The following is a 12,947-nucleotide window of genomic DNA, read 5'->3' as shown; positions in this document are numbered from 1 at the left end:
CCCTGGGCAGCCTGTGGGACCAGGGCTCTGGTCTGGAGAGGGCTGGTGCCTCCACCCAGGGGTTGCTCCCCTGTTCCACTCACTGCTGGCCCAGTTTTCCCATGTCCAAGGTTGGTGTAGTGGGATGAGCTGCTGTAACTTTTCCTCTGCTCCCACAGTAACTAAAAATGCCAGCTGATAACAGAGAGGGAACGTATTTTTGGTCACTCTTGCCTGCAGAACCTCTCAGGTTTGTTGGAAGCAGGTTGTCCATGGAAACTGTGGCTGCCCCATCTCTGGAACTGTCCAAGGCCAGGTTGGGTGGGGCTTGGAACAACCTGGAGTCCCTGCTCATGGCAGGGGTGGGATTGGATCATCTCTAAGGTCTGATCCCACCCAAACCATCTGGGATTCTGTGATGGTTTTGTTTCAGAGATCCCCTGGCTGGTCAGGTTGTCCTGTTTGGTGACAATGGGACTTTGCATCCCCTGAGCAGCAGATCCTGAGCTGCCATCAGTGCCAAGCTACACCCAGGTCAGTGCACAGCAGGAACAGTTCTGCTCCCTGTTATCACCTTCCAAAGGGAACCCTCCCTGTTAAATGAGAGACTGGGAGATAAAATCACAGTGCCTGTGTTCCTGTCCTCTTCCCAGTTTTCTCATGACAAGACAGGGAAGGGCTGTGTTGAGCAGCCCTTGGCACACCTCGGGTTTCATTTCAGGTCCTCCTCCTGCTGGCTGTGCAAGATCTTACCTGCTCTTGCACATTCATGTTCTTGTGATTAGGGGAGGGATTCCTGTAGCAATTAACCCCTAAACTCCTGCATCAGCTCAGTTTCATTCCAAGTGAAAACCAGGAACCAACCTCCCAGTGTCCCTTCCCACCAGAATCACACAGCACTCTTAGAAAGTAGTGCTGGTTAAAAGCAAATATGGAATTTATCCATTTTTGAAATAAATTCAGGAGATGACAAAAGACACTGGATTTCATTTGGGAATTCCTGGGCTTGGCATGAATGGGGAATGGCATGAAGCTGTGCCAGGGTGGGTTTAGGTTGGATATCAGGAAAGGTTCTTGCCCCAGAGGGTGCTGGCACTGCCCAGGCTGCCCAGGGAATGGGCAGAGCTGCAGGGAGGCTTGGGCAGCAGTGCCAGGGATGCCCAGGGTGGGATTGTTGGGGATCTGGGCAGGGCCAAGAGCTGGATCAATGATCCCTGTGGGTCCATCCCACTCAGGACACTCTGTGACACCCCTGGCTCATCAATGCAGTGTCCTGGGGTAGATCCATGCTGAGAACCCCAGAAGTGTGTCCTGACAAGGGTGCTTTGTCAGGATACTCCACTTTTCTGACCTGTTAAAGGATAATGAAAAGTAACCCTGTGCTGTGGTGCCTTTTGAAAGGAACCTGCTTCATTTGCACATTGTGAAACCCTCACATTCCAGAGCTTTGTGACTTTTTTTTTACATTCCAGTGCTGTGTGACAGAAATGGTTCAGAGGGGTTGTTTCCAATTTGCCTGTGTGCCCTTCAGTTACAGGCAACACCCTCCAGCAAAGACAAGGTGGCAGAATATCACAGTTTAAATTCACTTAAAGTGGGGGAAATTGCTGCTTTAATACCCTGGTGCTGCTCTCCCTGCGTGCCCAGCTCTATAAAACCAGGGTTTGCTGGCACTCCTCAAGGAGACAGAGTTGTTGATCTTGGAGGTTTTTTAATTTAATTCAAAGTCTCATCAGCTTCCACACCAGGCTTTCATTTCTGCATTTCTGCCTGGATTTTGTCCTGTTTCCCCTCAGAAAGCAACAAATAAAATTTTATATATATATATATATATTTTTTTTTTTAATATATAATTATATATATAATTTTATATATAATTTATATATATATACATATATATATAATTTTATATATATATATAAAATATATATATATATATAATATAAACAAATAAACCTGGAATGCTGGGCTGATCACATTCATGGCTCTGTGCTGCCATTGTCACCATCCTTGTTTGATGCTGGGGGCTCTGTCCTGGCTGGCAGAGTAGGGAGCTGCTGAAAGGAGAGTGGGGGTGGAATGACATCAAGCAAAAACTGCTCTGAGTGGGTCAAAAAAAATATATATAAGGTGTTGGGAAAATGAGTTTTTGAGTGTTGTGTGAAAGCAAAGCACGATGAGGCTCCTCTGGATTTTGCTCTCCGTGCTGGTGCTGCCCCCTCCACCACCAGCTCATCACCAGAGGGCTCTGCTGCTGCTCCACCTGCCCTGCAAAGCCTCTGGGAGAGGTGGCTGTGTCTGCTATTGATTATTTTAAACACTGAACTTGATAAAAAAATGTCAAACCCGACATTTTAGTGACATATGGTGCTGCTGGGAGAGGTTGTTAGGACCTGCAGCTTTGCACAGCCACTGCCTGAGCTCTGGCTCTGCAGGAGGAGCACAAACACAGGAGGTTTAAATCCGGGCCCTGCTCAGTGTAAGGGTTCACAGCAGGATGGATTCCTGTGCTCTGCAAAAATCTAGTGCAGGAAAGAAGGAAAAGGACTCCTCCAAAGCTCTTCCCTCTCCTCTGGTTTCCTGAGATCTGGCAAAAACCACCCACTGAGGTTGGATTTGTGTTTCCCAGCCTCAAAGATTCTGTGATTGCTGTCTAATAAAGTTGTTTTAAACTCTGCAGAGTGGTTGGTACTGAGGCTTTCTGCTGGCTGAGGCTGAGCTGTCCTGGCTTTCTTTGCCCTTCACGTTTTTCCCAGCCCCATATGCTCAGGGTGGTGTCACACAGGGATTTTGCTCTCCTTGTGAGCATCTGTCCCAGAGACAAGGGGGGTTTTCCCTGCCCTCAGTGAACTGATGAAATCCCTTCCTTCAGCACAGCACTTTTCCTCTCAGCTCTTTAGGCTGGAGTGGTTTCTGGAGGGGTTGGCTGGACAAGCACAGAGGGCAAGAAAAGCACCAAGGTCTTGGATTTTGGGGCAATGAGCCATGGGGGCTTTGGCCCCACCTGCACCAGCATTTGGGGTCACTGTAGGCATTTCTGCTGCAGTTATTTAATCATATTTGCATGCAGGATGCTCCATGGGAGCCCCTGGGCAGCAGGCTGCAGAGGAGGATGGAATTTCTATCAAGTTCAAAGCCAGGGGGAGTGTGAGGACTTCTGTAAAATCTCTGCTGACACAAATTGCTACGAGACTCATTCAACGCTCGGAAAGCAGCTCTTGCTCAGCTCTGAATGCCAGCCTCAAAGTGCTTCTCATTTCCCCATCTTCAATCACAGAAAAGCTTCGAGGTTAGCAGGGTTTTGCTCATCCACAGCCTCAGCATGAGAAGCTGGGTGAGGATTTTTGGGGTGGACTTGCACCTCTCCTGGTGCTGCCAGGGCAGGAGGGGCTGGGTGAGTCCAGCTTGGTGTGTTCCAGGAGGAGGGAGCTCCAAGGGCAGGAGTTGTGCTTTGGTGCTTTATAAAAAGAATAAAAGGAGGATAAAGAGCAAGCCCAGACCTGCTGTACACATGAGGGTTCATGTGAGCAGCAGGGGTGGTGCCATTTATCCCCTGGTTTTCCTTTCTTTGCCATCAAACTCGAGGTGCTCAAGTTCCCAACCTTCCTCTGATGGAGTTTTTCCCCAGTGCTGGGGCAGAGTGATTTTGGGGAGGGGGAGATGCTGATGTAGCCCAAAAAGCTCTGGAATGAACCAAATCCCCAAAAGGGCAGGAGGAGGAGGAGGAGGAGAGGGAGAAGGAGAAGGAGAAGGAGAAGGAGAAGGAGAAGGAGAAGGAGAAGGAGAAGGAGAAGGAGAAGGAGAAGGAGAAGGAGAAGGAGAAGGAGGGGGACTCTTCATCCCTGCTCTCACAAGTCCTGGGATGAAATTGCTCAAGTCTGGCAGGTCCCAGAGGAGATTCCCATTGCCTGATTTTGCTTGATGCCCTTTTTTATTGCCCAGCAGAGTCAGAGGTGACTCAGCCACTGGAATTCAGGGCTGGGGCTGTGGTGACACCTCAGGAAAATGCCATGAGGGGCTCCACAAAGGCTCCTGAAAGCCTCATCCCCACTCTGAGACAGAAAGGAGGTGATGCTGTCCCAGCTCCCCAGGCTGGGAGGTGGCACAGGCAGAGATGGTGGCTGAATTTAGCACTTGGGGATGGTGCCAAGCACAGCCCCCGTGGCAGATCTGCAGCCCAAACATTGCACACTGTGGGTGCTGCCAGTCCCACACACATCAGGCCACAGGAATCACAAGGCAGGGAAATGTGGATGTGGCTTCTGCTCTGCTCTGGGAAGTGCATCTCTCACTCCATGGAGGTTCTTGCCCTCTAGATTGGTTTCCTCCAATTAATTCACCATCAGGAAGAGAGGAGCAGCTTTCTGTTTATTATTTTCCATTACTGCTCTGAAGTTATTCAGTAATCCAAATGACTGCTTTAAGGTATTTCCCTTCTGGAGATCAATTATCTCTTGCAGTGGGGTGTTTTTCCACAGCTGCAGTGAGGAACACCAACCTCCCCCAAGCAGATCCAGCCCCTGTCAGGTATCATTTGGAGAAATGGAGGGAATTGAAGAAATGCTGGGAATTCTTAAAATGGGGAAAGCAACTGGTGCTTGGAGTGTTTGGCTGCAGGGAAGGGCAGGCTGAGAGCACATCCCCTGAAATGGGGTGGTCCCATGGCTGATCCACCTCCCTGGCTCCTCCATCTCCCACCCCCTGGGTTTGCAGTTTGGGGCTTTAAATCATCCATGGCACCAAGGAGGGTTTTGTTTTACATTGAGGGTTCTCTGAAGCAACCCAGATACTTGGGAGTGCTTAAAAAATTTCAAACCCATGGAATATATTGATTTTTGAGGCCATGACTAATTCTTTACCCACTTTGGAAGAGCCAGGGTTGCATGGCCAGGCATCACAAGGCTGTGAGTGAGGAGATCTGTGCCTTACATCTCCCTCAAAGCCAGCGTGTTCCAGCCCTGCTCTGCTGACTCCTGGCCATAAACCAACCCTTCCACCCCCCTGGATCCCAGAGGCAGAGCTGTGAAGCTCAGTGGCCACGCCTGGGTGTCCTGTGAGTCACCAAGGGATGACTCAGGTGAGGAGCATCCCTGGCTCTGAGTGCAAAGGGCTCAGCACCCACCCCATGGATGCTGAATCATGGATTTGTGGAATGGTTTGGCTTGGAAGGGACCTCAAAGGCCACTTTGTTCCATGGGCAGGGACACCTTCCACCAGATCACGTTGCTCCAAGCCCCATCCAACCTCACTCATCATCCTTGCTGCAGCTTGGGTTATTTAAGTTAAGGAATTAATTAGATCTGGTTTTGATTTCTGTATCCACTGACTTTTGGACACATTTTCTTTATCCTCATGTGTTGGGTTGGACTTGATGATCTTTGAGTCATTCTGTGAATTCTCTGTCTTGCATAACTGAAAGTAAAAACCTCAGGGCATTGGAGCAGGAAAAATAAAACCAGGCCAAGATTTTTGGTTGATGTTTGAAGCCTTTGAGTAAAATCCCGAAGACAGCAATGAGGTGTTCAAGGTTTTCCAGGAAAATCTTTCTTCAAAGACATCTGGAGGGAGTTTTAGGGAGGAAGGGAAAACCTGTGCTCTAAGGAATTCATAGGGCCCTGTCTGAGTTACAGGCTCAGGAAGCTGCAGCTCCTCCTGCCATGGATCAGGGACCCTTCAGCTTTGCTGTGAGTCCTCTCTTTCAGGTCCCTTTGCCCTGAAACTCCTCCAAAGACATTGCAGTGTCTCTTTGCTGTGGGCTGGGTGCTGTGAGAGGCAACTGAGGCAGCGCTCCCTAATCAAGTGCATTTCTTATATACTAATACTCTTAATGTCTATTACTTAATACACAGTAAGTATAATATACACATTTCCCTGAAGTACTCAATTTCCAGCCATTCCCATGGGCATCCCTGCCATTTTTACACCCTCAGGTTTGGTCTGAAGCCCTGTGACAGGTATGGCATGAAGCTGCAGGATGTTAAAATCCAGGCTGGAGCCCTGATGGAGAAGAGGCTGCTCTCTTTTAAGCAAAATCTTTTAGATAAGCAGAGGAATTCATACTAAAATTAATCAGAGCTAAAGTGGACAGATTTTTGCCTTTTTTTTTTTTTTTTTTTTAGCTATCAGCCGCAGCTGAGTCCTTTAGCTGAGGGCTAAAAGCAGCAGTTCGTGCTCTAATGACACCAATTAGAGGGTGCGTCCCTCAGCAGCCTTTGGTCAGCCCTGAATTGTTCAGGGAGGTGGATTAGATGCTCATTGTGGGTGTCTTCCTACTGAAGTCCTCTCTTCTGTTTGATCCTAATCTAGTCCAATCTAGTCCGTTCCATTCTAATTCCCTTAATTTCTATTTTCCCTCCCTTTCCCTTCTCCCAGCAGCAGATCAGGATTTCAGCTCAAAACCACTTTGTTCTTTTCCATTGCTTTAAGCTGTGGAGCCCAGAGATGATTCACCCTCAACCTCAAATAAAATCGGGTTTGTTGAAATTCCAGCTGCCTCCAGCAGCCTCCAGAGCCCATCCTCTGCCGGCCTCGCTGCGTCGGATGAAAACAAAGCTTTTTTAGCTTTTATTTTCTTCGTGGGGAAGGAGAAAACGTTCAGAATTTCAAATCCAATCGGTGTTTCCCCGAGCTGCGCTAAAGCTGGGGGGATGGAGCCGTGAGGCACACGGGCAAACATCTGGCAAGGAGAGAACATCTGGGCAGGGCAGGGAAACGGGAACGGCCGGGCGAGGCACAAACCGCCGGGAAAACCAAATATTCCCTGTTAACATCCCCCGGGGGTGATGTCACGGGTGAAAAAGGGGAAACACGGGGCTGGTGTGGGCTGTCCCGGGTGAAAAAGGGGAAACACGGGGCTGGTGTGGGCTGTCCCGGGTGAAAAAGGAGAAACACGGGGCTGGTGTGGGCTGTCACGGGTGAAAAAGGAGAAACACGGGGCTGGTGTGGGCTGTCACGGGTGAAAAAGGAGAAACACGGGGCTGGTGTGGGCTGTCACGGGTGTTTGCTGGGGGCTGTCCCGGGTGTTTGAGGCTGTCCCGGGTGTTTGTTTGAGGCTGTCCCGGGTGTTTGAGGCTGTCCCGGGTGTTTGTGGGGGCTGTCCCGGGTGTTTGTTTGAGGCTGTCCCGGGTGTTTGTTGGGGGCTGTCCCGGGTGTTTGTTGGGGGCTGTCCCGGGTGTTTGTTTGGGCTGTCCCGGGTGTTTGTTTGAGGCTGTCCCGGGTGTTTGAGGCTGTCCCGGGTGTCCCCGGCTCGGCCCCGCCCCGGCCCCGGCCCCGCCCCCGGGCGGGTCCCGGTGCGGAGCCCAGAGCGATCGCGGAGCCGCCGCACGCAGGTGAGGGATGAGGGATCCGGGGGGAACAGGGGGGTAAGGCACCAAAATCCTTGGAAATGAAGAGTTTGGGGTGCGTTCGTGCCCTGGGAGAGCGAGGGACAGGCGGGAGCTGCCGCGGGCTCTGCGGTTTGGGGCGCACGGAGAGCCCCGGGTGGTTCAGGGGTGATGGAGGGATGGGGACTGAGGGGGAGCCCCAAAGGGGTTTGTAACCCCTGAAACCCTCCCTGGATTTGGGGATAATGGGGACTGAGGGGGAGCTCCGAGGGTGTTTGTAACCCCTGGGGGGCTGGACAGCCCGGAAACCCTCCCTGGATTAGGGGATGGTGGAGGGATGGAGACTGTGGGGCAGCCCCAAAGGTGTTTGCAACTCCTGAGGGGCTGGACAGCCCTGTCCCAAAATCCCTGCAGGGTGAAGAATTATAATTCTATTATGTTATAATATATTATAATATCTATATTTATTATTTTTATTATTATTATTAAATTATAATATAATATTATATTATATTATCTATATTTATAATTTATATTATTATGATTAAATTATAATATAATATTATAATATAATATATATAATATATAATATATTATAATAAGTTGATATTGGAAGACAGAAGATGCTGACTGGACTTTGCAAGAAATGCTTCTTAATATGAGCCGTTTTTATTTTTCTATCCTGCCAGTTATGTTTGGGAACGAATAGGTTGATTTGAATTCTGCAGGAACAGCAGAATTCAAATAAAACAGCAGAATTAAAAGGGGAGAGAACTGGTGTTTCTTTCCCAAATAGAAGGGTTTTCCCACTTGCTGTGAGCCCAGGGAATGTTTGGGGTCAGCTCTGGGACGTTCCCTGCAGCTGATCCTCTGCTGGGGCAGGGAGAGCTCAGGTGAGCTGGAGCTCAGCTGCTCAAATGCTGCTGGAAACCAGAGCTCAGGTACTCGAGGAGCAGCTGAGGGAGCTGGGCAGGGGCTCAGCCTGGAGCAAAGGAGGCTCAGGGGGGACCCTGTGGCTCTGCACAGCTCCTGACAGGAGGGGGGATCTGGGAGGGATTCAGGCTCTGCTCCCCGGGAACAGGGACAGGATGAGAGAAGACAGCCCCACGTTGCACTAGAGGAGGTTTAACTGCATATTAGGGAAAATTCCTTCATGGAAAAGGTTGCCCAGCCCTGGCACAGCTGCTCAGGGCAGTGGTGGTGTCCCCATTGCTGGGGGGATTTAAAAGCTCTGTGGATGTGGCCCTTGGGCACACAGTGCTGGGTGCGCTGGATGTGCTTAGAGGGCTTTTCCAGCCCCACTGTGCTGTGATTCCCTGCAAGGGATAAACCCCTTCCCATGGCAGCTGGCAGATAACCCAGAGGGCATTTCCAGAGAGCTCCAGGAGCTCCAGCACCGCAGTGGCAGAGAGGAGGTGGCACTGGGCTCCAAGTGCCTGCAGGGGATTGGGGGTGGCAGAGGTTTAGTGGGTTTGGGGGACTTTGGGTACAGCCTCCAAAGTGCCCCGATGTGTCTGGGGACACAAGGCTGTGCCAGCCTGTCCCTGGGGGCCTGAGGGAGCAGAGCTGCTGCTCCTTGAGCTGTTCCAGTGGCATCATGCAGGACCCCCACTGCAGCAGCCCAAGGCGCTGTGGAGCACGCCTGACCTGTGTGTGCACCCCGAGCTTCTCCTGCCAAACTACGGCAAACCCCTGGGCTTTAGGAAGAGCCCAGAAGGCAAATAAAGCTTTGGACTGCTCAAACACCCTGGGTCACTGCATTTCTGCCTTAAAAACCCCCAGCGTTTTGCAGGGAAAGGAGTGATTTGCTGGCTGTGGAAGCGGGGGTTTGTTATTCCCGAGGCAGGGCAGCCGCGCCTCCTGCGAGCTTTGTGCATCTGAACGTTTCTTTCAAAGAGAATTCGCCTCCTCTGCTCTAAATTTGGCATTTTCCTTTTCTTCCCCCGTTTCTGGCTCTCCCTTTTTCCTGCTCTTCTGAACGCTCCCTTTGACGGGAGGAGCCCAGCTCGGGCTATTCCTGTGCACACAGGCAGGTGCGTGTTCTCCGTGTGTTTGTGGACTCACAGAACTTGCAAAGCAGCTTTTATCCGCTGGCCCTCCCACGGCGCCCTCCGGCTGGAAAGGGACAGTTGTGGACGAAAGGGAGGAGGAAGGGGGCCTGTGTGGGTGGCTGCCACCCTGCTCTGCCCATCCCGGGCCATCCCGAGTGTCACAGGGTGTCCCCGATGTGCTGGGCTGGGTTTGCGCCCCCCGGGCTGATGCTGCCCCTGCGTCCCCCCGGGGATCCCGTTTGGGGTTTTTTTTTTATGGAAATGGAAATCCTGGATGGTGCCTCAGGGCTGGGGGAGTGAATAACACCGGGAGCGTTGTGAGCTGTGCTGGATTCCATCCTGAGGGTTCATCCCCAGGTATTCGGGCTGCTCCCAGCAGTGCCTCCCGTTTATCCCCCAGGTGCTGGACCAGGATTTGTTCTTTGGAGCTGTCAGCTCTGCTGGGCAGGTATGTGATGGCAGCTCAGCAATTCCCATAGATCACTGCTCTAAACTGCAACTCCCCTCAAAAATTCTGGGTTTTGGATGGGGCAGGTTAAGAATGACTGACACTTCCTTTCTTGTTGTTTTTCAGGAAAAATGTCAGACGGTTTCTCTGTAAGTATGGATGTCCCTAAAAACCCATGGGGGCTGTGGCTGTGGCCTTGAAGCAGAGACCTTTGGCTGGGATGGAAGGGAACACATCCTTGTCCTTGCTAAGCTGCTCAATCCCCAAACCCTGTCCAGTTCTGTCAGCAGTTTTCTGGAAAAGCCCAGGGAGCAGCTGAGAGCTGAGCTCTTGCCCTTGGCCACCTGCAGGCTCCCAAAGATGGACTTTGGAGATCTCAGTGTGATGCCAGCAGGAATCTCCCCCAGCTGACCTTGTCCTCTCCTCTGTCCCCAGCTATCTGATGCCTTGGCCAACAGCAACAACCCAGCCCCCTGTGCCCCCCCAGCCCAGGGCTGGCCCTCCTGGGGGAACCAACCAGCAGCTCCTGGAGCCTTCCCAGGGTATCCTGGAGCACCAGGAGCCTATCCTGGAGCACCTGGAACCTATCCTGGAGCACCAGGAACCTGTCCTGGAGGACCTGGAGCATACCCTGCATACCCTGGAGCACCTGGAGCTTATCCTGGAGGCCCAGCAGGACCAGGAGCGTATCCAGGAGCACCTGGAGCATTCCCTGGAGCTCCACCAGCAACAGGACCATATCCTGCCCCAGGACAACCACCCAGTGGCCCTGGATTTGGGCCTTCTGCTCCTCAGGGAGGACCAACAGCTCCACAGGGAGGACCAGCTGCTCCTCAGGGAGGACCAACCCCTCCAATGGTAATGGCTCCATCATGATGAGGGTTTGTGTCTTCAGGGGCTGATTTTGCTTGGCCACAGGAGGGGCCTGGGGCTGGCTGTCCCCAGGGGTGGCATTGGGCCTTTGAGATGATGTTTTGCTGACACCAAATGCCTGTTGTCTCCCAGAAAGTGCCCTTTGAGCTGCCCCTGCAGGCAGGACTCGTCCCTCGGCTGCTCATCACCATCACTGGGACTGTGAACCCCAACCCAAACAGGTACTGGGGGGTCCAGCTCTGAGGGTGGGGGGACTGCAGGGTAGAGCAGGGGGGCTGGACTTTGCTTTCCATTCCTGAATAACCCCTGCCTGGTGTAACATCAAGTGTTACACCAAGCAAATGTGTAAATGCCTTGTTGTTGCTCTGTGGGGTTTTCTCTCTGCTATTTTTGGGAAGCCCTGTAACAGAGTTCAGGGCTTTTATGGCAAAAGCAGCAACTCCATTATTGTTTTTGCAGGTTTTCACTGGATTTCAAGAGAGGCAATGATGTTGCCTTCCACTTCAACCCCCGCTTCAACGAAGACAACAGGAAAGTCATTGTCTGCAATTCCATGTTCCAGAATACCTGGGGGAAGGAGGAGAGGACAGCTCCCAGGTTTCCATTTGAAGCTGGAAAACCCTTCAAGGTACCAGAAAAACCCATCTCAGCTCAGTCTCAGTAACCAAAAGCACTGAGAGGGTTTGGGCAGCAAGGCCTGTGTAAGGACAATGATGCTTTTGCACAGGAATCAGCTCCCAGGGCTGTTTCTGGGGCAGCCACCCCATGTGCTGACCCTATAGCACCTTCCAGCTCTTCTGACCCCCTGCTGCCGCTCCAGCTGCCCAGACCATAACTTCTCCCCTGCTCTGGTATCCCCATGGGTTATGAAACCCTCTTTATTTACACTGTTGTTCTGCACAGTGGTTGGACAGGTTTCTGTAATGTGTTTTCCCTGCTGGCAGCTCCTCTCACGAGGTGTTTTTCCCTGCAAAGGAGGTTCACAATGTGGAGTCTTGCTTTGAGGGACTGGCACAGGGATGAGGAGGCAGAAACTGGGCTGGAACACAGAGGAGGGAGAGCACAGGAGAGTTTTGGGAAGGCAAAGGTCGCTGGTGTTGCAACGCCTCCAGCAGCCTCCAGCCAGTGCCAGCCTGCTCAGGTGTGTGGCTTAAACCAGAACAAATCCAGGTGGTTTTGGGGCTGATGTGGGGCTTTCCTTGCAGCTCCAGGTGCTTTGTGAGACGGATCACTTCAAGGTGGCGGTGAACGACGCGCACTTGCTGCAGTACAACTTCCGCGAGAAGCGGCTGAACGAGGTCACCAAGCTCTGCATCGGGGGGGACATCGCCCTCACCAGCGTGGTGCCCACCATGATCTAACTGGGGGGACTCTGGGCAAACTCTGCTCTTGTAGGGTGCAACACAAGTGCCTTCCCACCAGCTCACTGTGAGGTAATAAAACATTTAACCTGGACAATTTGGTTTAATCATATCTCGAAAGACATGGCAGGCTCCAGGCAAGCTGAGCTCTGATGTGGAAGGAGCTGAGCTCCTGCTCCTGCTGTAGAGGCAGCAACAAGGAGTTTGATTTCTGTGGAGAGGAACTTGGGAAAGCAGCCTGTGGCATTCTGCCCTGGTCCTGTGGACAGGGGCAGCAATCCTCTAGGAAGCACAGAGAAAACCCGACAGCCTCTGAGCCTGACCAGGATGAGGCATTTCAGGAGAGGGCTCAGAGCTGGAGGAAGCAAAATCTCCCTGCTAGACCATGGCTGGAGAAGCCATCCCTGTCCTTCCAGCATGTCCCAGGAACATTTCCCACCCCAGGGAGATCCCATCCCTACGAGTGTTGGGTACTCCATGAACGGGTCACGAGGCCTGTGCTGCTCCCCACTCATCACCCCCGTGTGAGTCAAGAGCAGTTTCAAGGGTGGGGAGCTTTATTGGCAAGTTCATCCTGTGAGTCAGGCTGGTAAAAAAAGAAAACAGAAGTATGTTCTCTTTGCTGTGAGTCACTGCAGTCTTGTCTGGAAAACAACAGTGCAACAGCCACCACTGAAGTTTCCAAAGCTTTCTCTGACGTGGCTCATGCTGTTTTATAACAGTGACTCCTTTCATACTTTGAGTGCCAAGTTACAAGCAGAGTCCTTAAAATATCCAGCAGATGCAGCAGTCTAGAGCAGCACGCTGCTACAAACCAGCATGGAGAAGCTGTGGCTGCCCCAGCCCTGGAAGTGTTCCAGACCAGGTTGGATGGGGCTTGGAGCAACCTGGCCTGTGGAAGGTGTCCCTGCCC

At 51.9% G+C, this 12,947-nt stretch overlaps 1 protein-coding gene across 1 annotated transcript; it reads left to right on the top strand.

Annotated features, from left to right (window-relative positions):
* Positions 1–7,247: 7,247 nt before the first annotated feature.
* LGALS3 (galectin 3) lies at positions 7,248–12,130 on the top strand. Its single transcript, XM_054635224.2, has 7 exons — positions 7,248–7,307; positions 9,753–9,800; positions 9,927–9,949; positions 10,236–10,658; positions 10,806–10,894; positions 11,133–11,301; positions 11,879–12,130. Exons 3-7 carry the CDS (start codon positions 9,932–9,934, stop codon positions 12,032–12,034), a joined length of 855 nt encoding a protein of 284 aa, XP_054491199.2. The 5' UTR covers positions 7,248–7,307; positions 9,753–9,800; positions 9,927–9,931; the 3' UTR covers positions 12,035–12,130.
* The last annotated feature ends 817 nt before the right edge of the window (positions 12,131–12,947 follow it).

Source organism: Agelaius phoeniceus, chromosome 6 (genome assembly GCF_051311805.1).
Source record: "Agelaius phoeniceus isolate bAgePho1 chromosome 6, bAgePho1.hap1, whole genome shotgun sequence".
Lineage (NCBI taxonomy): Eukaryota > Metazoa > Chordata > Aves > Passeriformes > Icteridae > Agelaius > Agelaius phoeniceus.
Note: the sequence above shows the minus strand (reverse complement) of the source record. Positions and strands in the feature narration are given on the sequence as shown.

Bases quoted from the DNA above. Each gene is read 5' to 3' on its own strand.
- LGALS3 (XM_054635224.2), top strand. The intron at 10,895-11,132 runs GTACTGGGGGGT...TTGTTTTTGCAG, and splicing joins GTGAACCCCAACCCAAACAG to GTTTTCACTGGATTTCAAGA. The intron at 11,302-11,878 runs GTACCAGAAAAA...CTTTCCTTGCAG, and splicing joins AAGCTGGAAAACCCTTCAAG to CTCCAGGTGCTTTGTGAGAC.